This window comes from Polypterus senegalus, chromosome 3 (genome assembly GCF_016835505.1).
Source record: "Polypterus senegalus isolate Bchr_013 chromosome 3, ASM1683550v1, whole genome shotgun sequence".
Lineage (NCBI taxonomy): Eukaryota > Metazoa > Chordata > Cladistia > Polypteriformes > Polypteridae > Polypterus > Polypterus senegalus.
The window spans coordinates 12,276,522-12,301,677 of record NC_053156.1 but is presented as its reverse complement, the minus strand read 5'-3'; the positions used below and the strand labels follow the sequence as shown (position 1 = coordinate 12,301,677).

General features: G+C 47.5%; 1 protein-coding gene across 3 annotated transcripts in view; it reads left to right on the top strand.

Annotated features, from left to right (window-relative positions):
- The first annotated feature begins 428 nt into the window (after nucleotides 1-428).
- The window catches only part of agap2 (ArfGAP with GTPase domain, ankyrin repeat and PH domain 2), a 56,297-nt gene continuing 31,569 nt past the window's right edge, over nucleotides 429-25,156 (top strand). For 2 of the 3 annotated variants that reach the window (XM_039746624.1, XM_039746625.1), the window contains exons 1-5: nucleotides 429-1,170; nucleotides 13,165-13,223; nucleotides 13,323-13,410; nucleotides 13,757-13,842; nucleotides 24,007-24,148. In XM_039746624.1, coding sequence (XP_039602558.1) covers nucleotides 1,014-1,170; nucleotides 13,165-13,223; nucleotides 13,323-13,410; nucleotides 13,757-13,842; nucleotides 24,007-24,148 — 532 coding nt within the window. In that variant the 5' untranslated portion in view covers nucleotides 429-1,013. The remainder of the gene's footprint in view (nucleotides 1,171-13,164; nucleotides 13,224-13,322; nucleotides 13,411-13,756; nucleotides 13,843-24,006; nucleotides 24,149-25,156) is intronic. The other variant, XM_039746623.1, reaches the window with a different exon arrangement.

Genomic DNA, 25,156 nt, shown 5'->3' with positions numbered 1-25,156 from the left:
ATCTATCTATCTATCGTGTTAAATAGTGTCTTGAGCGACAGACAGGAAAGGCACTATATATATATATATATATATATATATATATATATATATATATATATATATATATATATATATATATATATATATATATGTATGTATTAGTTTTCGCTAATCATGGTCTTATACAAAGGTGGAATGTTGCTATGTAGCACCTGCAAGTAAGGTAGACAGTTAGATAAGACAGGCACTATATAATAGATAGACAGACACTCAGTAACTCTGTATGTCTAATAAGAACAGCCCTCCTCCACCTCCTCCACCTCCTCCTCTCACGCGTGCCCACCCCGCACCCTCCGAGCGCACCTTACAGTGCAAGGCTTTCTCCGTCCCACCGAAACTCTTAAACAGACGCCTTGGACTGCCAGTTCTCCTTTACCCACAATCCTCCAAGAGCTTATTTGCATTCGACAGACGTTCCCGAGGTACGCAAGTTTAACTTTTCAAATGTCGTCCACTTTTTGGTGTAAAAGTGGAAGTGATACCTTCTTCATTAGTAATATCGTTAAAAGCCCCGGACTACGGAAAGAACGCGTCAGTTTGTATAGCGCCTTTGCTCGTAGTGCTGCAATATGTCCGCTCAGGTAGAGCGGTGCCCGTGAGTTTAGGCGAGAGTCAGTCGAAAGTGAGCCCCACTGTGGCACAACACGCAGCAACAGCAGCGAGTGTGGCAGCCCAGGACGGGGACAGAAGACGACGGGACTTTCGAGCGGGGAGTGTGACGTCACGCGGTCGCTATCAGGTGCAAAGATCTTTTCTGAAAAAAAAAAAAAAAAAAAAAAAAAGCTGTCATTTGTTCCAAATCAGGAAGTGCGGAGGGAGCCAGACTAGCACACGAAAAAGTGACGACACTGAGCGGCTGTGTCTCCGCCGCGCGGGTGCTGGACATGTCGCCCCCACCTGTTTCCGAGCCACTTCGGACCGGCCGGGTGATGTCCGGGTGAGCCCCGCCACCGTCACCGCCACAAGCAGCAATGAACCAGAAAGCGCAGCTGTCTGCCGCCATCCGGGCGGAGGTGAAGCGGCACGAGGCCGTCCGGAGCAACCTGAGCAAACTTTTGAAACTGTTGGACCGGGTGAGCGATGCGCCGCTGCAGAGCCGTCTCAAGATGCAACTGCTCAGCATCCAAGGTGAGCATCCGGGTGGGGGACTCGGGTGGGTTCGGCTCGATTCGGGATGACGCGTGTCACTCGGCTTGTTCCAGTGGACGGATGCCTCGGATGACTGATGTGGCAGTGGGCTGTTGAGCTGAGTTTGCCGTCTGTCACCATACTGAACTGAGTGCTCAGTCCTCCTGTGTCCACCTTCACTCGACTTGCTAAGTGGGCAAGCTGAACGGGTGCAAATTCAAATCCCTGATGAATAACCTCGAGCAAGTGGCATCACTTATAAGTTGTCTGCTGTCAAATTCTAGGATGTAAGGCACTATATAAAAGGTGGGATTGGCATTATTAGTGTGGCTGCCAGCTGATGGATGTACACGATGAGCACCACATCCAGTTTGGGGGTCTGGCCTGGATCCATTCAGCATTAAGGTCCTTTATTTTATTTATTTTTTTGTTATGTGCTCAAAATAGGTACCCTCACCCCCAACTGACTATGTTGACCTCCTTTGTAAGTTACTTTGGCTGTGCAAAGAATAGAAAATGGACCAGTGACAGGTAAAAGACAATGGTGCCGCGGAAGGCGCTATCTAACAGTTGGAAATGATCTACACTTGGGTCACGTGTTCAAAGAGTGTGGTCTCGGCGGTGGCCCGCTGTGGAGTCTTTCTCTGCCCCCTCTCTCTCTGCCCCTACCTCTGGACTACAAGTGATGGAGTTTTTGGGACCTTCTGCTTAATGCAGCCTCGTGTGGGGGGAGGGGAAGGGGGGCTGCCTCCTCGCCCACCACCACTTGTGATGTTGTCGGCTTCAGGGTGAGGCTTTCTGATGCCCGCTGGGGGTGATCGCCATGCAAGCACTCTTCAGTGAAATGGCACGCATCTAGCGGAGGAGGACGGGTAACGTGGCGCACTGGAGGGTCTGACCTGCTTTTCTGCAGACGGAGCCTGAGCGGCAGGCGCACAAACAGGGTGGCTTGTTTCCGGCATGATGGCGTAGTAGCGTGAGGCTGCACTTCCTCCCTTGAAGCCACTTCCTCCTGCTGAGTGGCGAGAGGCCCACTGAGTTCATGCAAACTGAGTCCTGAACTGGCATGGCTGACTCCCAGGGTGCCCACATTTACAGCTTGTGTTCACCCCCCCCCTCCGGTGGGCATAAGGCTGTTGGGGTCTCGAGAGCCCATCTTGAGTTATTAATCTTTGCTTCCTGTCGTGATTCTTGCAATTGCTGTTCTGTGCCCTCCTTTCGGTTGGCACTCTGATTTCACTGCTGTGGCTGTTCAGGGCCTTTTTAAATGTTTAAATGCCAGTCTCTGCTTCTGCCCCCATATGCCACACTGTGTGTCTTCTCTGCCCCCTCAGCTGTCTCTCATTTTTTTTTTTTCCTAAAACATCTGCCCATGTCACTTTACCCCTTTCTGCTCCTGCCAACTTGTGAATGCCCCATCCTTCAAAGCTCCTGGTTTCAGTGGTGGTAGTGAGGACAGTGTGTGGGTGTCACCTCTGTATCTTCAGCTCAAGGTGTCCTAAAGTGCCACCACACACACACACACAATGTCCCCTCGCGTGGCTGACACTCTACAGGGGGGCGTCACAAGGACGCTGGGATTGGAACAGAACTGTTGGCACTGAACAATGGGGATTCAAGAGTGTCGTGGGCTTTGCAAGCTGGTTGCCATGGTTACCTGCGATTTTACACACAGTATTTTTATAAAAGACACCAACATGTGAGTCAGTGTGCGGTGAGTCACACCTGGCAGCGAGGGCACTCTGTTTGTCCTGCTCAGTGTGTGTGTGTGTGACCTGTACTCGGTGGGTCCCTTTTCACCCGTGTTATCTCTGCCCTACGACCACACAACCTGCCCAGCGATTGGTTGGCACATGCCCGTTTCACGCCATGCAACAGGGGCCCGCACCCTTCAGATGGCAGCGGGGCCCAAAAATTGATCAGTCATCCGAAATGGCACTGAGACATCCATCGGAGGGCAGGTGCTGCAGATGGCACAAATGTGGCAAGCCGAACCGTGACATGGCACACACACACACACATGAAGAGACAAGTGTTTGGTCGCCCCCCCCCCCCCCTTGCTGCGCACACTCAGTCAGAGGCGCACGCCCCCACCAATCACACACACACACAGAGACCCCCCCCCCACATACGGGCGCACACGCGGCTCGCTGCCGGCTGACAGTCTCTCTCGGATGCGCTCGCTCCGTAATGAGCATTTGCAAGTCCTTAAGAAGCGGCCGCCTGCTCCTCTCCTCCTCTCCCTCACTCCCTCGCTCGCTCTCTCTCTCTCTCTCTCTCTCTCTCGCTCTCCCTCTCTCTCTCTCTCTCCTCCCGCCATCGAAGGAGCCTTTTTGTTTGCCTGGCTGCAGTGACGGGGGCGGCTCGTCCGGCTCTTCATTATTCCCGGATTCTCCCGGAGGCGTGCGTCGGTTCATTCGAGCGCTCGGGCTCCCGTTCGCCTGGCTCTCCTGCTTCCAGCCCGCGCCCCGGACGGATTGATTGAATTGCAAATCGCCTGCCGCCGCTCGCCGGAGATGAATGGGGGAGGTGACGTTGCCTGGGTGAGACTCGACTCCTTCCATCTTCTCCTCGCCTGTCCTGACCGTTCCCCTCACCGGCGCTAGGAGCATTTCAGTCTTCATCTCATGGCGTCGCCTGCTGCCTCGGACACGACGGCGTCTCGGCTGTAGCCCGCCTCGGTAACGGTGGCCCACCCAGACCGGCGGGGATGGCGGCTGCTGGGACCGAATCTGCCAGATAAGACGTCTCTGCGTGTGTGGTGAGAAGCCAGCGAGCGGACAGGTCACACATGCACCAGCCTGTGCCACCCAGCTGTCTATGGTGTGCCGGATCCCTCCTGAACCCATGAGCCGGGCAGCGTCTCTGCAGAGGAAGACCACCTACTTGATCTCGCTCACCCTCGTCAAGCTAGAGGCAGTCGAGGCCTCGGAGGGCGGAGGTGAGGGTGCGGTCCCTGCAGAGCTCGAGGGTGCCTGTGTGCGGGCAGAGGAGCAGGCTGCGGGCACCAGTGCCCAGGAGGGAGACGAGCAGCCCAGCCCTGGCAGCCCAGAGGATGAATCACCCAGCCACAAAAGGCTCCACCACTTCCGGCTGGCGAGCTCTTCGGAAAGCGCCCCATACAGACCACGCCACGACAAGCGGAGCGCGGGAGACGGCCGCCCCTCTCCGTCGCCCCGGTGACCTTTAGCTGTGTGGGCGAGGACCAGCACTTGGCGCCGCTTGCAGTTCTGGAAGGTCCCCGGCCCTTTAGAGGGATCCGAGATGCTAAAGCCTGGAGATCGGTAGATGTGGACACCTGCCGGATCCCGGTCCGAGTTGGCCAGAAGCCAGCGCTGCTTCTGAAATCCCACAGCACCAGCCGACGGGAGGTTCCGCTGCCCACCGCCGCCAAGAGCTTGGATCGGAGGGAAAAGGCCCCCAAGGCTGGGGGTAACCGCCTCTCCTGGCCGGAAAATGAGGCCAAACCCAAGCCGAGACCGATTATACCTGCCAGGGGCAGCCCCAGAACAGAAGGCCACAGGGTCAGGACCACAGTGGCTCCCTTGTCCACAGTCACACTTCTGCCCAAAGCCCCCCGTAAGGGCAAGAGCCAGACACTGGACAATAGCGACCTTCACGTCCTGGGCAAGGACTACGAAAAATCCCGGAGTTCGGCACGCGACCGCAAGATGCTCCGGTTCATCAGCGGCATCTTCACCAAGAGCTCGCCGGCGGCGGGACTGACGAGCTACCGGGCCCTGGAGCGGGAGTCGAGTGACGAGGACATGCCGGAGGGTAAGCAGCCCGCTCCGCTCCCCATCCTTCCATTATGCCGCTAGGGTGGCAGGATACCAGCACCAGAGCCACCCAGTCATCCGTACATCCATCTGTCCATCCATGTTCCATTGCCGCGGGGACCTTTCGGAGGCCCACCCATTGTCACCCCGAGCTGAGCTCAGTCCTCCATAGTGGCATTCAGGTTGTCCCGTTTGCTGCGTTTTGAAAGGCGCTTTCCATCCCTCATCCATAGACACCAAACGTGTCCTGTGAAAGCCCCCCTCCGTACACTCGAGGAAAGGAAAACACCTTGAGTCCTGTCAGAGAAGTGTGACGAGACGACCCACAATGCTCTGCTCGTTATGCAAATTCAGCCTAAATTTAGATTTCAAAGGCATTGTCTTAAAACGCGAGCAGTGGGACGACAGGCGTAGCTGACCACTTGGCATCAGACCAGAGAGGGATGGGTGATCAAGGACAGACAAAGAGTGAGCGAGGAGTGATCAAGTGGCAAATCAAGCGTGAACCAGAAATAAAGAGAGCGAGCAAAGGGGAGTTCAGAGAGTGACCTAAGAGTGAGCGAAAGGTGGAGTGACGGAGAAGAGACCTGGTGCCTAATAAAGTGTGGCTCTAAATGTACGGACGGAACGATAAAGGGGGCTGAGGGGTGAAAAGAGAATGACTGTCACTCTGAATTTATAGTGAGGCAAGGAAAAGGTACACGAGGAGTGACCAGATGGTGACTGAAAACTAAAGTGAATTATAAATGACCAAGAGGTAAATAAAGTGACAGGGGTGAAAAGAGAGTGACTGAGAAGTGAGGAGGAAAAAAATCAAATATGACTGAGGGTGACCCAGAAGTATATAAACTGTAGCGTGAAAGGTGCCAAATAAAATAAAGTGAGACAAGTATAAGGTGCAAGAGGAGTGACCAAAACAGTGAATAAATAAAAATAGAGAGTGACTGAGAAGTGACCAGACACCAAATAAAATGTCACTCAGACAAATAAAGGGCGACACGGTGCGGCCTAAGGATAAATAGAAGGTAGAATGATTGAGAAGTAAGCAGGAGGTACCAAAAGAGTGACTAAATAGTGACCAGATGCCAAATAAAGTAAAACTCTGAATTTATAGTGAGATGAGTGAGGAGTAGCCAGGGGTGGAAAGAGTGTGACTGACAAGTGAGAAGATACTAAAATGACTCTGAATTTACAGAGAGACTGAGGGTGACCTAGGAGTGACTAAAATGTAGAGTAACGTGTCACTCTGAAATCATAGTGAGGCAAGTATAGGGTAAATGAGGAGTGACCAAACAGTGAATTAAAAGTAGAGTGACAGAGAAGGGACCTGGTGCCGCTGTAGAGTGATGGTGAGTCAAGAGTGAGCAAGGTGTGAATGCAGAGTGACTGAGAGATGACCTGATTTGGGATTAAGTATCACACTGAATTTCCAGAGAGCAGAGAGAGAGAATTAAAATGTAACTCGGGAGTGAATAAAGAGAAATGGGGGAAATGAGCAAAGACTAAATAAAGTCTCACCATAGAGTGATAGTGAGTGCATCAGGAGTGACCAAAGAGTGAATTAAACACAGCCCAGAAATAAATGAAGAGAAACTGAACATACCAAAGTCCAAAAATATAGTGACTAAGGGGTGAGAGACAAATGAAGAGTGACTTGGAACCGAATGAGGGATAACGAGTGAAATGAACTGAGAGTCCGCACTTGAGCTAAAAGGACTAATTGGAGTGAAAGTGGCACAGGAGACTCAAACGGGCAGAACAAGAGTGACTTGGGGTTCATTGAGAGGGTTAAACTAATACGGAGTGCTCACCAAATGAGTGACAAGTGATCTACAATAAGCGCCACGCCTCAGGAGTGACTGGGGGTGACTGGGGGGTTCAATGAGGAGTGACTGAGGGGTGAAGAGAGGCCTGTAATACGCATAATAATAACAACAGAATGGCACTCAGCTGAGGAGAGTAAAGAAAGTGAGCAGGGAGTGAGCAGCCAGACAGACAGACAGACGGGAGCTTTGGCTTCATAAAGAGTGACAAAGGGTGGCTCAGGAGGTGAACACAAAGCACATCAGTCTCATGTCCGGACCACCCTAACTGGGGGGGTCAAGCATGATGTTGTGGGAATTTATAGACCTCCCCCCCCCCACATCTGTTGGTCAGCAGGGCAGCACCGATCACCAGTGGTCAGCAGAAGGACACTGCCGGCCCGCCATGTGAGCAGCCAATATATGAGGAGGCGAAGGAGAGACGCGGCACAGATGGGGCAGGAACGGGGGAGGAGGGCCTTGTGTGCTTGTTGCCATGGAGACAGCCGAGCTGCAAAGCAGCCTACTGGCTTGGATGGGCACCGCGACTGCACCAGTTTGTGATGTGCGCTTGCCGAGCTTCACTCATTTGGCAGCACCTCAGCACTGAATGGCCCACCGTGACATCACATCACATCAGATCTCCTGCCCTGGCATTTAGGCGAGCCTCATCATGAGGCTGATTGGGTAAATCCTGGAAGAAATAAAATATTAGCGTGGCACCTGAGTTCAAAGCAGCTGACATGCCACAGACCGCTCAGTCACCCTCCTGTGTCTGTTTGAGAGACACAGCACTCTGTGCAGGAACAACTCTGGGTGGGAGTCAGTGAAGGGGTGGGCGATGTGCTGCCAGTCATTTTACCGTGGCAAACAAAAAATGCTCTAGAATGACCACTTTGATTTTCACTTTAAAGCTGGCATCAGAGCTCAAGAGTGGCATATCCAGTGTGAATAATTTGTGAATCTGAGAACCACTGAGACTGCAGAGACCCCAGAGTCTGCCAGGCACATGGGCATATCCAATGTGAGCCCAGTAACTCAGAGATCCACACTGGCATCTCCAACATGAAAGGCCAGACTGGCATTTTCTATATGAGCTTAATGAGACTTAAAAGCAGCTTGGCATTTCTAGTGTAACAGAACTGAGCTTCATAACCAGACTGGCATCTCCAGTGTGAGTTCACTGAGCACTGCAACCAGGCTGGCATCTCCTGTCTAACACCATTGAGTGTCACAACCAGGCTGGCATTTTCAGTGTAATTCCAGTGAATCTCAGAACCAGACTGCCATCTCCAGTCTTAATCTACCAGACACTTTCAGATCTCTAGTGTATGCCCAGTTAATCTGAGAACCACCCTGGCATCTCCAGTATTTACTCCAAGCTGGCAATTTCTGTATATGAGCCTAACTCAAGTGTATGCCCAGTTAGTCTGATAACCAACACTGGCATCTCCAATATGGACTCCAAGCTGGCAGTTTCTGTATATGAGCCTAACTCAAGTGTATGCCCAATTAGTCTGATATCCCACACTGGCATCTCCAATATGGACTCCAAGCTGGCAGTTTCTGTATATGAGCCTAACGAGTGTAAGGAGCTGTCTGACATCTTCAGTGGGACTTCCGAACCAACCTGGCATCTCCAGTGTGAGCTCACTGAGCGCTGCAACCAGGCTGGCATCTCCTGTCTAACACCATTGAGTGTCACAACCAGGCTGGCATTTTCAGTGTAATTCCAGTGAATCTCAGAACCAGACTGCCATCTCCAGTCTTAATCTACCAGACACTTTCAGATCTCCAGTGTATGCCCAGTTAATCTGAGAACCACACTGGCATCTCCAATATGGACTCCAAGCTGGCAGTTTCTGTATATGAGCCTAACGAGTGTAAGGAGCTGTCTGACATCTTCAGTGGGACTTCCGAACCAACCTGGCATCTCCAGTGTGAGCTCACTGACCGTTGTCTCGATGCATGCTCAATAATCCAGGTAAGGACATTCTACAAAGTTGATTCAGTTCATCTGGTCATCTTTTCCTGGGAGATACGTTTCATCACTCATCCAAGTGACTTCCTCAGTCTCAGTTGACTGCAGGTTTCTCCAACCTTATAAACAGTACCTTGGCCTAATGACCGAAATTACCACCATCGACTAACAATGGGCCATGTGATCAATGATATGCAAATTGTCCATTGACTAATGGCCATGAGTACCATTCACAGAGAGTTGGGCAATGGCTGCAATCACCGCATTGTAAGACGGTGAGAGATGTACCCTAAGGCCCCCTCCTCGGTTCAGAGATGGTCGTTCCTTTTTCACGTAAATGGCCTCCTTGACTCCTCGCTGAAACCAGCGTTCCTCCCTGTCCAGGATGTGCACATCTTCATCACTGAAAGAGTGACCACTGTCCTGTAGATGTAAACAGACTGCAGAGTCCTGGCCAACCGAGGTAGCTCTTTTGTGTTGTGCCATCCGCTTTGCCAGTGGTTGTTTGGTTTTTCTGATGTATGATTCACGGCAATCCTCTTGGCACTTAACTGTGTAAACTACAGTATATTACTTTGTCTGTGCCTTGGGGTGGACCAATTTTTGCCATAGTGTGTTTTGGGGTTTGAAAGCCACCGGGACCTGGTGTTTTGAAAAAATGCGTTTCAGCTGTTCTGATACTCCTAACACATAAGGGATCACCAAAGATTGTCGTTCATCTCCCCCGGATTGCTTAGAGCATTCTTTAGGTGTCTTCCCTTCTTTGACAAAAGTCCAGCTGGGATAACCACATTTTCTCAGGGCCTTTTTGATGTGATGTTCTTCTGCTTCCCCGTGTCTGTGGGTATGGTGTTTGCTCCATGCTGTAGAGTCCTGATGACACCTAGCGGATGGTGAGAGTCAAACCTTAAATTCTGATCCGTATGCGTTGGTCTACGGTAGACAACTTTCAAGTGTCTCCCATTGCTGATGGAAATTTCACAATTTAAGAATGCTAGCCTGTCACGTTTCATGTCCTCCCCGGTGAACTGGATGTGTTTGTCCACTGAGCTGATGTGGTCAGTGAATTGTGGTACCTCCTGAGATTTGATTTTCACCCAGGTATCGTCCACATACCTGAACCAATGGCTCGGTGATGTTCCAGAATAAGATAATAGCGCCCTCTTTTCCACTTCTGCCATATATAGGGTGGTCCAGATCTAATTATGCAATTTTTATTATGCTATAACTTATTAAGTTTATTACATAGAAAATCACCTGAAAAATCCCGGACCACAGAGAAGTATGCAAACTGACGACATGAAGAATCATCTTCACGCCAAACTGAAATCATCCCCACATATATCAAAGTCATCCAGATGATCTGGATCTGCATAATTACATCTGGACCACCCTGTACAGATTGGCCACAATAGGTGAAACTGGGGAGCCCATGGCGCAACCATGCTTCTGCCTGTAGTGCTGGCCTTTGTATATGAAATATGTGGATTGAAGACACAGTTCCAAGAGCAGACACACTTGGTCGGTGCTGAGAGTGGTCCTTTTACTGAGTGTGGGGTCATCCTGTAATCTCTTACGGACTACCTCCACTGCTTCCGTAACTGGAACGCAAGTTAAAAGAGATGTCACATCATACGAGACCATAGTGTCATCTGCCTCCATAAGGACATCTCTCACCTTCTCCACAAAATCCAAAGTGTTCTGAATATGGTGTTTTGAGCTGCCTACCAACGGGTTGAGGACAGCGGCCAGGAACTTTGAGATGTTATATGTAACCGAACTGATCTTAACGGTGCGTCCTGCTTATGTACCTTCAGTAAGCCATACAGACTTGGTGTAGCTTCCTCTGGGTATAATCTGTGGTATGAGGTCTGGTCAGTGGCGTTGTCATGCGCTGACTGTTTGAGACAATCTATCACATTTTTCCTGTAACCACTACCTGGATCTCATAAGTGTTTTTGTCACCAAGCAGAGACAAAATTTTCTCATGATAGTCCGTCTTGTTTAGCAACACTGTGCACCTCCCCGTGTCTGCTGGAAGAATGATGATGATGAAGAAGTCGTCCTTACTGAGTGCCATAAGAGCCTTCCTCTCTTACATACTGATATTGGGTGCAGGTGGCTTAGCATTGCTGTGACATGCAGATAGATAGATATTAAAGGCACTATATAATAGATAGATAGATAGATAGATATTAAAGGCACTATATAATAGATAGATAGATAGATATTAAAGGCACTATATAATAGATAGATAGATAGATAGATAGATAGATAGATAGATAGATAGATACTTTATTAATTCACATACTCCAGCAGCAGCATACTGATAATAACAATATTAAATATCAGAGTGATAACAATGCAGGTATAACAGACAATAACTTTGTATAATGTTAACGCGTTTACCCCCCCGGGTGGAACTGAAGAGTCGCATAGTGTGGGGTCTCCTCAGTCTGTCAGTGGAGCAGGATGGTGACAGCAGTCTGTCTGTCCCTGAAGCTCCTCTGTCTGGAGATGATCCTGTTCAGTGGATGCAGTTGATTCTCCATGATTGACAGGAGTCTGCTCAGCCTGCCGCTCTGCCACGGATGTCAAACTGTCCAGCTCTGTGCCTACAATAGAGCCTGCCTTCCTCACCAGTTTGTCCAGGCGTGAGGCGTCCCTCTTCTTTATGCTGCCTCCCCAGCACACCACTGCATAGAAGAGGGCACTCGCCACAACCGTCTGATAGAACATCTGCAGCATCTTATTGCAGATGTTGAAGGACGCCAGCCTTCTAATGAAGTATAGTCGGCTCTGTCCTCTCTTGTACAGACCATCAGTATTGGCAGTCCAGTCCAGTTTATCATCCAGCTGCACTCCCAGTATTTCTAGGTCTGCACCCTCTGCACAGTCACCTCTGATGATCACGGGGTCCATGAGGGGCCTGGGCCTCCTAAAATCCACCACCAGCTCCTTAGTTTTGCTGGTGTTCAGGTGTATGTGGTTTGAGTCGCACCATCTAACAAAGTCCTTGATTAGGTTCCTATACTCCTCCTCCTGCCCACTCCTGATGCAGCCCACCATAGCAGTGTCGTCAGTGAACATTTGCACGTGGCAGGACTCCGAGTTGTATTGAAGTCTGATGTATGTTGGCTGACCAGGACCAGAGAAAGTACAGTCCACTGCGGTGCTCCTGTGTTGCTGACCACAATGTCAGACCTGCAGTTCCCGAGAGGTCTGTCTGTAAGGTAGTCCATGATCCATGCCACCAGGTGTGAATCTACTGCCATCTCTGTCAGCTTGTCTCTAAGGAGCAGAGGTTGGATGGTGTTGAAGGCGCTAGAGAAGTCCAGGAACATAATTCTTACTGCACCACTGCCTCTGTCCAAGTGGGAGAGGGATCGGTGTAGCATGTAGATGATGGCATCCTCTACTCCCACCTTCTCCTGGTATGCGAACTGCAGAGGGTCGAGGGCGTGGTGGACCTGTTGGTTTAAGGTGGTGAGGCAGCAGCTGTTCCATGGTCTTCATCACATGTGACATCAGGGCAACAGGCCGGAAGTCGTTCAGTTCACTAGGATGTGGTACCTTTGGGACTCGGGTGATACAAGATGTTTTCCAAATCCTTTTATCCGCAGTTGCTCCGCTTCCACATCTGCAATGTTGTTATTTCTGATTGCTGACTCTGTGGCTGTGATCAGTTCCACTAGTGGGATTTGTTTCGGTGTGACAGCAAAGTTTACCCCTTTAGCAAGGATGTTTTTCTCTGCTTGGGTGAGTTGTCTGTCAGACAGGTTCTTCACCCACTTGTCCACATCCTCGGTTTGTGTCTGGCATCCTTCTCTCTGTTGGCTGTAGAGGACACTCCCTATCATATGCTGATGTTTCTGGCGCACCACAAGTAGATCAGACTTCCTCATCTTAGACTTTTCTTGCTGTTGCAACCATCATTATGTGTCACAGCCAGTTAGGATCTCAGAACCAGACTGACATCTCCAGTCTGAATCTTCCAGACACTTTGAGATCTCCAGTGTTAGCCCAGTTAGTCTGAGAGTCACTCTGGCATCTCCAATATGAAATCCAGATTTTTATGTCTAAGAAGGTCTAAGAAGAAGTCTGGCATCTCCATTGTGAATCTCAGAACCAGTCTGACATTTTAAGGGGGGCACCACTGAGGTTCACACTGGCATTGTCTTTGTGACTCCTTAGAATCAAACTTGTTCAGCCCTGTGCCAACTTTAATGTCAGATGCTGTGAGTTGAACATGCAGACTGGCATCTTCAATGTGAATGCACAGCAGTTCCAATATAAACCTAGTTCCTGTGCCTCCCAGTTAGTGTCTGGTGCCAGATCTCTGCGCCCGCTCAGATCCTCTTGATCACTAAGGACCACCAATCTGGGCTGGGGACCCTGCTGACTGGCCTCTCTTCTCTGCTTTCTTTCTTAGCTGCCTTTGTGAATAACCAGGAGTGGACGCTGAGTCGCAGCATATCTGAGCTCCGCCTGGTGAGTGCCATCCTTTCTTTTAAGGGGGTGGTGGGCTTTTGAAGGTTCTGCTGGACCGACTTGCCCATCTTCATGGGTGTCCTCTCCTTCTTTGTGCAGGGAGTTGTGGGAAGCCTGCGTAGTGGAAAGTCGGCACTGGTCCATCGATTCCTCACTGGAAGCTACTTGCCACTGGAGTCACCCGAAGGTGGGTGCTGATGGGTGGGTGCTGCTGTGTGACAGTTAACTTCAGTCTAGGCTGTCGGATTTTGCTGAGAGGTGACAGGAAGTGGCTTCTGAGCAGCAACAGGAAGTGGGCACACTGGTCTGTGAGGTGCCAGCCTACCGGTGCCACAGAAGCAGCAAGTATGAGAGCTCAGCGAGCAATTGTGATGGGTGAGAGTGATGCCTTTCCCTGGTGATGGGCCAGGGTTAGCGCATGGGGGCATTTCTTGGCAGTGGTGGGGAGGGGTACAGGAGCCTGCTGTACACACCATCATGACCCTTTCTAACACTTGGCGCCTGCCTCTATCGTCTCTTTGCTGCTCTTCCAGGAGGAAGATTCAAGAAGGAGGTGGTGGTGGAGGGACAGAGCCACTTGCTGCTTATCCGAGAGGAAGGAGGACCTCCCGATGCACAGGTAAGGACCCCTGAACGTTACTGTGCCAACCAACCACATCGTTCATGGGGGGAATGTGGGAAGAACATGAGGCTGGAGGTCCCAACGTTCGCAGAGTTCCCAGAGCCACAACCCTCCTACTGGAGTCATCTGAGTGTGTATGTTTTAAGGTGGCACTTCCAACAGGCAGGTTCTTCCATCATGAACTCTTATGAATGTGTTTTGTGGGCACTAGGGGGGCGCCAAACCCAACACCACAGACACAGGGCACAAGTTAAAAGCACAGAGGAGCTTTTTATTTTGGAAAACTCTTCCCTTGAGCGTTTCCCACAATAACAGCCACAAATATATAAATGGCACGGCACGCAATTGCTATTCTTTCTCTCTTTCTCTCTCTTCTCTCTCACTCTTTGCCTCCTCCACTCCTCCCAGCGAGCTTCGCCCCCCTTTCCACCCGACTCTGGCTCTTCCTTGTGAGGTCGGTCAAGTCCTTTTATATCCTCCGACCCGGAAGTGATTCTGCTCTTCTGCCCTGTGATCTGCAAGCACTTCCAGGTCAGGTAGAAACCTCATGCCATACGGCTCCACTGTTTACGCAGCACCCCCAGGCGGCACCCATGGTACCCAACAGGGCTGAGATATAGGACTCCAACTCCCATGATGCCCTGTGGGAATCTTGGGGCACCGCTGCAACCCAGGGGAGCTGCCATTTAGCTTCTTTTGGGCATTGCCTTCCCACATCTTTCCATTTCTTGGGTGTCCCGGTCGGGTTGGGCTACCAGCTGTCTCCCTTACACGTTGCTGGTCCTTCTAGAATGATCTTGTCCGTTGGTGTGCTGTGATCTGCACCTTGGCCATCTCTCCCATGATCCTTGCCTGCTACTGCAGTCCTCATTTATCTCAACCAACCAAAATTTGCCAACCACATCCTTTGTGGTTCCTCTGATCTTCATGGTACCAGTGGCGCCGGTGGCTCTCATGTCCTCATGCTGGGAAAAGGCTCCCATGCCATGTGAACCTGGCGGTCCAGCCAGAGAGGTCTGCAGAGGGGACTGAAGGACAAGCACGGGGTTGCCGACTTGGTCTTCACTCTAATTGTATGAGGTGTCCATTGCGTGTTGCCCCTGCCCAATGTTCCTCCAGCAACTGTGGTGCCCACCCTCACCAGAAGCCAGGACTTTGCAATGCTAGACTGGCTGGCTGTCAGGGAGTCTGCTGTGCATCTCATCTTGGGTGGGTTTCTGCCCAGTGGCCGTCGCAGCAGGGACAGACTGGGCTCTCTGCTAGAGGAGTGGACACTGAATTGGGAAATGGTGGAGTGCGTGTGTGTGTGAGATGGGAGCGAAGTCCAAACTTAGACTTAGACTTAGAGATGGTGGGGTAAATCGCATATTAATATGGGGGGTGGGATATACACGGTATGTACAGTGGGGTCAGAAAGACCTTCTGCACACTTTAATGTGTTGTTGATCTCATTTGAAATTTGAGGTTTTGAATTTTTGCCCATCAATCTACACTCAGTAGCCCATCAGGACAAATTGAGGACGTGTCTTCAGAAAGGACTGCTCACCCTTAGGGGTATTCAGACCCTTTGTTGAGGCCCTCCATGTTGTGCTACTGTCTGCTTTACTTCTCCTTGAGATGTTTCTAGAACTCGACTGGAGACCAGCTGTGGTGAACTGAATTGATTGGACATCACGTGTCCCTGTGTGTATAGAGGGTCCCACAATTCACACTGCAAGTCAGGACAAAAATTAAGCCTAGAAGTCTAAGGGAACCCTCTTTAGACCCCCACCATCAAATTGTGGTAAGGCACAGATCAGGGCAAGGGGGTCAAACCATTTGTAAAGCTTGGGGTCTTCTCACCAAGAATTGGGAAATGGACGAAGTCTGGAACCACCAGGACCCTTCCTAGAGCTGTCTGTCCAGACAAACTGAGTAGCTGGGCAAGGAGAACCTCGGTCTGGAAGGTGACCAAGACCCTAATGTTGACTCTTAAGAGAGTGTCAGATGGAAGGATGACCATCTCTGCTCTACTCCATCAATCTGACATTTAACCCACTCTTGAGTGAAAGGCGCCTGGCAGCTCACTAGTCTGGTGGGACATTAATGAACTTCTTGGGTGGAAGAACTCCAAGCATGGTGTCTGGAGAAGACCAGCCACCCCTCAATATGGTGAAGTATGGAGGTGGCAGCGTCAAGCAATGGGGACAGGGAGACCGTTCAGAATTGAGGGAAGGATGAATGCTTGCAAATCCAGAGGGGACCCTGAAGAAGACCTGCACGCCACCTCAGAGTGGATTGGAAGCATACAGTTGGGTCAATGTGGCTTCTGGACAAGTCACTGAGTGTCATTAAGTGGCCCAGACTTAAATCCCAGAGAACATGTATGGAGATACCCGAAGATGAGATGACAGTTTGCAGACGCCTTCCCATCCCATCTCATGGGGCTTCAGAGGATCCAAGGGTGCAAAGCTTGGGGGCGACCTACCAGGAAGACTCCAAGCTGGCATTGCTGCCAATGGTGCTTTTAATATGCACTGAACAAAGGGTCCTAAGTGAGTATTGTATCCGATGAACAAACCAAAGTGATTGTTGGGGCACCAACTGGGTCACCCCTTTTAAAATATTTATAAAAAAACCAAAACCGGTGCCACGGGCACAGCCAAAATAGCCCTTCTCAGATGCCGTTTCTCCCTTCTTTCTGTCGGGCATTTGAGGCGCGGGTCCAAGTGAACAGTATCTTTCTGCTGACGCCCGCTTTCAAGGTGTCAGGGGTGGAAGGGGTGTGGCCAACATGGGTGGCAGTAGGCAGGGCTAGGCCTATTTGTCTGAACTGGAGTGGAGGAAAGAGATACCAACGTATGGTGGTAGTGGCCACAATAGCAGAGCTGGTAAGGTGGTCTCAAGGTGCACATGTGTGACAGCAGACATACGAGAGGCTCCAGTTTATGATTTTTAATAAAGGTACAAACCTATCATGAAAACATGGTGTCACTTTGTCACCGTGTGTTATTGAGTGTCCATTGATGGGCAACAAATGGCAAATGTATCCATTGAAAATGAAACCAACGACCCAATAAAAAGTGCAGAACATGAAGGGGTCTGAAGACTTTCTGATTCCCCTCTATAGCGGGTGGGGGAGTCTGAGCTCAGCTTTGTAGGATTGGGGTGAAACATTTGGTCAGGTTAGAGAACAGCATGGTGGGGGTGAAAAGTGAGATGGGTACTGGGGAGGGGGTCTCAGCTTGTTGACCAGGTGGCATCTTTTTTTTTATTTTTATTTATTAATTTTATTACAATCAATACATAGCAATCAAGTTTTACAAAAAAAAAATTATGCTAAGAACAGATCGATCCCCACCCTTGAGAGAGAGAGCAAGCCAAACGGTGTAAAATTTAAGGCTTTTAAAAATACCTAAATCAACAAATTCTCTGTGCTTTATAAAATCATTTCAAAATATTACTGATTAGATCCTGCCATGTTTTGAAAAAGTCTGCACAGATCCTCTAACTGAGTATTTGATTTTTCCAATTTTAAATAATATAACACATCAGTTTCCCACTGACTTAAAGAGGAGAGTTTGGGTTCTTCCAGTTTATCAGAATAAGTCTGCGTGCCAACAGTGTAGTGAATGCAATCACAGTTTGTTTGTCTTTCTCCACTTTAAGACCCTCTGGAAGAACCCCAAACACAGCTGTTAATGGGTTAGGAGGGATTGTGAGTCCAAGACTGTCTGAGAGGTAATTAAAAATTTTTGTCCAGAATAATGTTAATTTGGAGCAGGCCCAGAACATGTGACCTAGTGAGGCTGGGGCTTGGTTGCAACGTTCGCAGGTTGGATCATGCCCTGGAAACATTTTGAGAGTTTTAGTCGAGACAGATGTGCTCGATATATAATTTTGAGTTGTATAATTGTATGCTTTGCATATGGAGCTTGAGTGAATTCTCTGCATTGCTACTTTCCACTCCTTTTCTGATATATTAATTGAGAGGTCATTTTCCCAGTGTCCTCTTGGATCTTTGAAAGGAAGGGATTGTAAAAGGATTTTATATATTGTAGAGATGGAGTCTAACTCCTTGAAATTGAGCAATAATTTTTCCAGCGTGGATGAGGGTGCAAGATGAGGAAAATCTGGAAGGTTCTGTTTAACAAAGTTCCTGATTTGAAGATAGTGAAAGAAATTTGTAGCTGGAATGTTAAATTTGGAACGTAATTGTTCATAGGATGCAAAGACGTTGTCTATATAAAGATCTCTAAGCAAGTTAATTCCAAATTTTTCCAGATATTAAAACTGCATATGTTTGTGAGGGTTGAAAGAGGTGGTTCTTTTGCAGGGTGCCACAGAAAGAAGCTTCTCCGTCTTAAAATGCTTTCTACATTGGTTCCAGATTCTAAGTGAGTGGAGCACAATTGGGTTATTAGTGTATTGCCGATAACGTGTGTTTATTGGAGCACAAAGCAAGGAATACAAAGAAGTACTGCAGGATTTTACTTCTATTGCGGTCCATGCCTGTGTATGTTCTTCTATTTGTGTCCAGGTTCTTATCGACTGTATATTTGCCCAGTAATAAAACTGGAAGTTAGGTAGAGCCATGCCGCCTTCTGCCTTTTGTCTTTGTAGGGTCGCTCTTTTGATGCGTGGATGTTTAGAATTCCAAATAAATGAGGTTATTGTTGAATCTAATTGCTTAAAGAACGATTTATTAATGTATATTGGTATGTTTTGAAATAAAAAGGAGCTTAGGAAGAATATTCATCTTAACAGTGTTAATTCTTCCAGCTAGTGTGAGATGAAGGGTTGACCATCTATGCAAGTCTTGTTTAATTTTTTCCATACAGACGACGAAATTTTTTGATAAAGAGCTTTATGTTTACTTGTGATGTTTACCCGAGGTATTTAAACTGTTCTGCAATGATAAAAGGAAGGGTGTCTAATCTAATATTATATGCTTGCGAATTCACGGAAAGAGTACACTTTTATTCAGATTAATTCTGAGACCAGAGAGCTTTTGAAATTCTGTGAGTGCTGCTAAGACTGCAGGCACAGAATTTTCTGGGTCCGATATATACAGTACCATGTCATCTGCATATAATGAGATTTTCTGTTCCAGTCCTTCTCTGCTAATCCCCTTTATCTGATCAGTATTTCGACAATGTATTGCCAGTGGTTCAATGGCAATTGCAAACAGCAGTGGTGACAAAGGGCATCCTTGTCTTGTGCCACGTTCTAGTTTAAAGTAGTCTGAGCAAATGTTATTGATGCAAACTGAAGCTTCTGGGTTAGTATACAGTAATTTAATCCATGCACAAATGTTCGGGCCAAACCCAAACTTCTCCAAAATAGTAAAATGGTATTTCCATTCAATCATGTCGAATGCTTTTCTGCATCCAATGATAATAATATTTCTGGGGTGTTTGATTTAGTTGGTGAGTATATTACATTAAACAGGCGTCGAAGATTTGAAGATAAGTGTCGGCCCCTAATAAATCCAGTTTGGTCTTGTGATATTATTGAGGGAGCACTTTCTCCATCCTTCTAGCTATGATTTTAGAGAGTATTTTAACGTCGTTATTCAGAAGTGAAATTGGTCTGTATGATGCACATTGTAATAAGTCCTTATTTTGTTTTGGAAAGACAGTGATTAGTGCTTGGCGAAAGGTTTGTGGAAGAGATTGGTTATCTCTGGCTTCTGTAAATGTTGCTAATAGGAGGGAGCTAGCTGAGCGGAGAATTTCTTGTAAAACTCTGCAGGGTAGCCATCAGGGCCTGCTGCTTTTCCACCTTGGAGTGACTTTATAGCATCCAGTAATTCTGATAATGACAGAGGTTTATCGAGCTCCTCCACACTAATAGCGTCAATTTGTGGTATCTGTAATTTATCCAGAAATGCATTAGATTGTATATTGTCTTCTTTAAACTCAGTAGTATATAGGGATTTATAGTAGTCTCTAAAAGTGCACATTATATTTTTGTGTTCGATGATTTTATCTCCATTCGTGTTAGTAATTACGAGATTGCGCTGCACTTCTTGCTTGTGAATTTGTTGCGCTAAAAGCTTATTAGCTTTCTCTCCATGTTCATAATAATGATGTCTGGATTTGTAAATTAGTTGTTCGGTTTCTTTAGTTGTCAAGAGGTTTAATTCTGAATGTAGAGCCTGCCTCCTCTTATGTAGAGTCTCGCTTGGTAGTCTGGCATGTTCTTCATCTATTTTAGTAATTTCGCTTTTATCTCTGCTACTTTCTTCGCTCGGATTTATTTCTGTGGGAAAGATATGAGATAATCTGTCCTCTTAAGAAGGCCTTAAGAGTTTCCCAGAGTGTTCCTGCAGAGATCTCAGGGGATGTATTTGTCTCTAGAAAGAATTCAATTTGTTTGGATATAAATTCAGTACAATTCTCGTCAGCTAATAGAAGCGGATTGAGACGCCATCTGCGGGTGAGTGTATGGGGCTTAGTAATTTCAGCTCCAAGATCATCGGAGCATGGTCTGAAATAACAATAGCATCGTATTTACAAGATTTAATCTTAGGCAAGAAGTTATTATCTATAAAGAAGTAATCAATCCTTGAGTAGCAATGATGTACTGGTGAGTAGAAAGAATATGTTCTTGAATTTGGGTTTAAAACCTCCAGGGATCTGATAAGTTGTGATCAGTTATAAACTTTGTAATTATCTTTGCGGTGTTAGTTGCGTTCCCCTGTGGAGGAAGTCTTATCTAAAAGTGGATTTAGAACACAATTAAAGTCCCCAGCCATTATAAGTTTATGAGTGTTCAGATTGGGAATGGATGCAAATAAATTTTGTATAAATTCCTTATCATCAACATTAGGTGCATAAACATTTATCAAAATCATTTTACAGTTAGATAAGTCTCCCATGACCATCACATATCTCCCTTCAGGATCCAATACTACATCTGATGCTACAAATGGTACTGTTCTATGTATGAGAATTCCCACCCCTCTAGTTTTCTTTGTAAAACTAGAATGGAACATTTGGCCAGTCCAGTCTTTTGCAGCGGAACTGATCCTTACTTAGTAAGTGGGTTTCCTGTAAAAATACTATTTTAGCATTTAGACCTGTTAGGTGAGAAAGTACTTTCTTTCTCTTTAATTCGTGATTCAGGCCTTTAACATTCCAGCTTACGAAGTTAACTGTCCCATCATGGAGACACTGATTCTGAGTTTTTGGTGTCATATTATAGTCTTAACTGGAAGTGAAATAGTTTAGGTCTTAATTTCCTATTCCCCCAAGAGTTGTTGCCATGCAGCTTATTATTACGTTGATAGTTATAATTATAAAGATTGAGATGATAGATTAGATATAGATCAAGCCTGCTCTCTTTCTCTTCCCCTTAACCCCCACCCTCCCTTTTGCCTCCCCAGGTGAGGCTAAAACCCACTTCATGCAGTCCCAGTCCTCTGACATACCCAGAGACAGAGCACGTCCAAAGCACATCAAGCCCCCATGCAGTGGCGCTTTAAGGTTAAAAGATAGAGATATCTGTTACCAATATAGTCTTTAAAAGAGGAAAAAGAAAGAAAAGAATTTTGCACTTAATATATATACATATATATACATATACACATATACATATATATATATATATATACATACATACATACATATAATCTTCATCAATTTTAGTGCATTAAGATGATATCCCCAGATAATAAACCCAGGTGATGGTGTTAAAGATGTGTCCAAAACAAGCATAACAAGTCTTAATGCAGTAATAGCAATAACAGCAAACCAAGGGTATGATATTGAACAGTCTCATTTAGGGTACACATGAATTAATTATAAAAAAAAAAAAGGAGGAAAACGTAATTAAGCACAATAAAACACAAACATTTAGCCCTAGTAATACTAAGTAATGATAAGTAATAAGTAAGTAATAATAATATAAGAATATGAGAATATATGCTGATAAAAACCCGTATTTTAAAACAAATAGATCAGACAGTAGATTATTAATCCTAGCTTTATCATTTACCGCCATGACTCACAATTATGTATCAGAATAGTCCGGGATCAGCTTTCTTAACTCATTTTCTGCCTCCTCCTTGCTAGCGAAAACATAGAAATGCCCTGCCATTCCACTTTCAGTTTTGCGGATACAGGAGGCCGTATTTGACATTGGCTTGCCGTAGCGCTGTTTAATATTATAGAAGGCGGCGTTTGATAGCTGTTGCTGGAGAGAAGTCAGGGAAGACGCGAATGTGGCAATCTTCATATATAATATCTTCCTTTTTTTTCCTGAGGAGTTCCATCACCTCTAACTTAAATGATAATCGTTCAAAACGGACTATAAAAGATCTTGGTCGGGTCTGACGGTGTTTGATCCAGACGCTGTAAGCCGCTGCTATCTCAGATTCTGCTTTAAAGTCGCCCCCGATTATTTTAGAAAAAAGTTCAGTTGCGAATTTCACCGGGTTTAAACTTTCTCGATTCTCCGGCAAGCCTTCAATTCTGACATTATACCTTCTATTCCCATCTTCTAAAGCAGCCAGTCTGTCTCCAAGTTTTTCTCCGAGTTTTTTACATTCCGAACTGACATTTACTGCTCTTTCCTCGGCACTGGCAGCTAGATGTTCGGCTATTTCGATCCGATTCGTGAATGTCTCACTAAGATGCTCCAATCGATCAGCAAGCGTGCTCAGTTTAGCGAGTTTTTCTCAATGCGCTCTTCAATTTTACCCAGCACCTGTCGAAGTTCAAGCTGTACCTCTTGACGAAGCCTTTCATTTGCCTGTTGGATTTCCTGTCGCAGACATTCATTGGCCTGTTTCATCTCCTGTTTCCATTCCTGTTTCAGTCTCTCATGTGCCTTTGCCGTTGCTTTCTCATTAGCCTTCTCGCTTTTCTTTATATCTTGCCTGAGGTCAGCGAGCAACACTTTCAGTTCAGATAGCTCAAATGTGCCTTCTTGTACCGTAGATGAAGCAGCAGACTCTGCTGAAGCGGTGTCCCCGCTGCTCCAGTCCCGCGTGATTGCGTAACTGAAGCCGCGGACCTCCCGCCTTTTCCAGTTTCAGGTAATCCTCTCCAATCGGCGAGCTATCCACATCTGCACTCACGATCGCACCTTCGCTCCCCTTTTCTCTCAGCGGCGACGATGTAGCGGACCGTGGTCCCAAGGAGTCTGTACTTTCGCCCATCTGATCCAGGTCTGTCTCTGAGAGGCCGTATCTCGAACTAGGGCTTGCTGATCGCAGCTTGGATGTAGCTTTAGTCTTCGATTCTTTCGGACCCCCCTTCTTGTTGGCCATGTTTATATGTGTTTACATATACTGTAGCGGTCCCTCTCGGGTTGAATAAATACAGGATATCTCAGAATAATAAGCAAATAATATGAAAAATAGCACCACTGCTAGCGGAGCTCCACTTCAGACGTCCATCTCTCGCATCGGACGAGACCAGGTGGCATCTTAATGGACTGGGTGTGGAAGAGCAAGAAGGTGATGGGGTGGGGGATGTTCAAAGTGGGCTGGGGGTGTATGAGGGGGTAGTAGATATCTGAGCAGATAAGAGAGAGAGTGTGCAGTGTGTGGTGGGGGTCCTACGGGGGTTCATCTTGGTGGGTTATGAAGTTAAGAGAGAGACTGCTGAGGATAGTAGATGGGATGAGGGGTGTGTAACTAATAGATATTGGAGTGCATTTGAGTTCTGTATTGGGGTAGACTCGGGGGTAAAGGAGGGTCTGAGCTCGGGGGGGCAGCAAGGTGGGCTGAAAAGCGAGGTCAGGAGATCTGAGAAAGAGGCTGAAGTGGGTAGTGACTGGGGGTGCTGGTCTTAGTGGGATTGGTGGAGAACAGAGAGTGGAGTGTGTGGTGGGGGGATCAGGGGGCTCATATTATGACATAAGGAAGGGGACACTGCAGTGCTTTAAGTGGAAGAAGGTGGGGAAAGTCAGAGCTTAGTGTTTGGGGGGGTAGACTGGGGGGTGCGGGGGAAGTGTGAACATGAAGTGCAGTGGGGGAGTCTGGGGGACTGGGCTGAGCTCAGTATGGGGGCTCAAGAATTAGGGTTAAGTCCACCTCAATGGACTTGGTAGTGCAATCGTTAGTGATGGGGGGGGGGTCTTAGGACATGTTTAAGACTGAGTAGTAAATGGCCGATGGGCCTCGGTGCCCAATAAGGTGGTCTCACACACTTTTTTTTTTCCATTTGCCAGTTTGCTTCATGGGTGGACGCCGTGATCTTTGTCTTCAGCTTGGAGAATGAGTCCAGCTTCCAGGAGGTCTTCCAGCAATACACCCAGCTGACCCAACACCGAAGCAGCAGCGAGTTTGCAATCATATTGGTGGGCACTCAGGGTAAGTCATCGTGATTGGATTATTAGAGCAGTCAGCTGAAGAACACATTTAATGAGTGAGTGAGTGACATTTGTGTAGCACTTCAGGTAGACGGGTGGGGGGGCCAACATGCCGCACCCACCTGGATGATGTGACGTCCGCCATTCTTACACCTCAGCTATTAGGTGGTGAAGGGGGTGGACAAATGTGTTGGTCTCCTTAGAGCTCATGGAAGAAGTGCCACATGCCTCATGAAAAGTGACCCCTGCATACCTGCGTGACTTTGATGTGTCATCGAGTAAAGCAAAGCAAGTGTGACAAGAGATCGAGTGTTGCTTCTTCTAAAAAGATCTTCTAAAATGACCTGAACACGTTTGTGAAGACCCCTAGAGAAAGTTCCTCAATAACTGGATTTGAGTCAAACGCGCCATTTTCTTGAATTCATGTCACACACGTGTCTCCAATTGTGCAATCAGCCGATTTCAGTGGAGAAGTGTCGTCACTCTTCTGTGTGGTGTCATCGTGTGTCCCACACTGAACACGGACCAGAGACAGCAAAGGAGAGAGTCGTGTGAGGAGATCAGAAAGAAGATGACAGACCAAGGCTACAAGACCACCATCAGCAAGCAGCTTAACATTCTGGTGACAACAGTGGCAAATATTATGAAGAAGCTGAAGGTCAATGGGACTGTAGACAACCTCCCTGACCATGACCCCCAGTGAGAATGGCAGACAAAAAGCAGAGGACCATGTCCATAGAGAGAGAAACTGAACTCCAAGGTCGGGGTCTGTCAGTGTCTGATCATGCCATCCAGTGGGCTCAATGGGAGAAGATCATTAAGGAGGACTTCACATTAAACAGCCAGAATGTTCAAACGCATATTGACGAGCTGCAGTGCTTCTTGAAGAAGGTCCTTTGGACAGACGAGATGCAACTGGAGCTTTCTGGCAGGTCACAGCAGCTCTGTGTCCATAGATGAGAATGTGAGGCTTTCTAAGAAAAGACCACCATAGCTGCTGTGAAACATG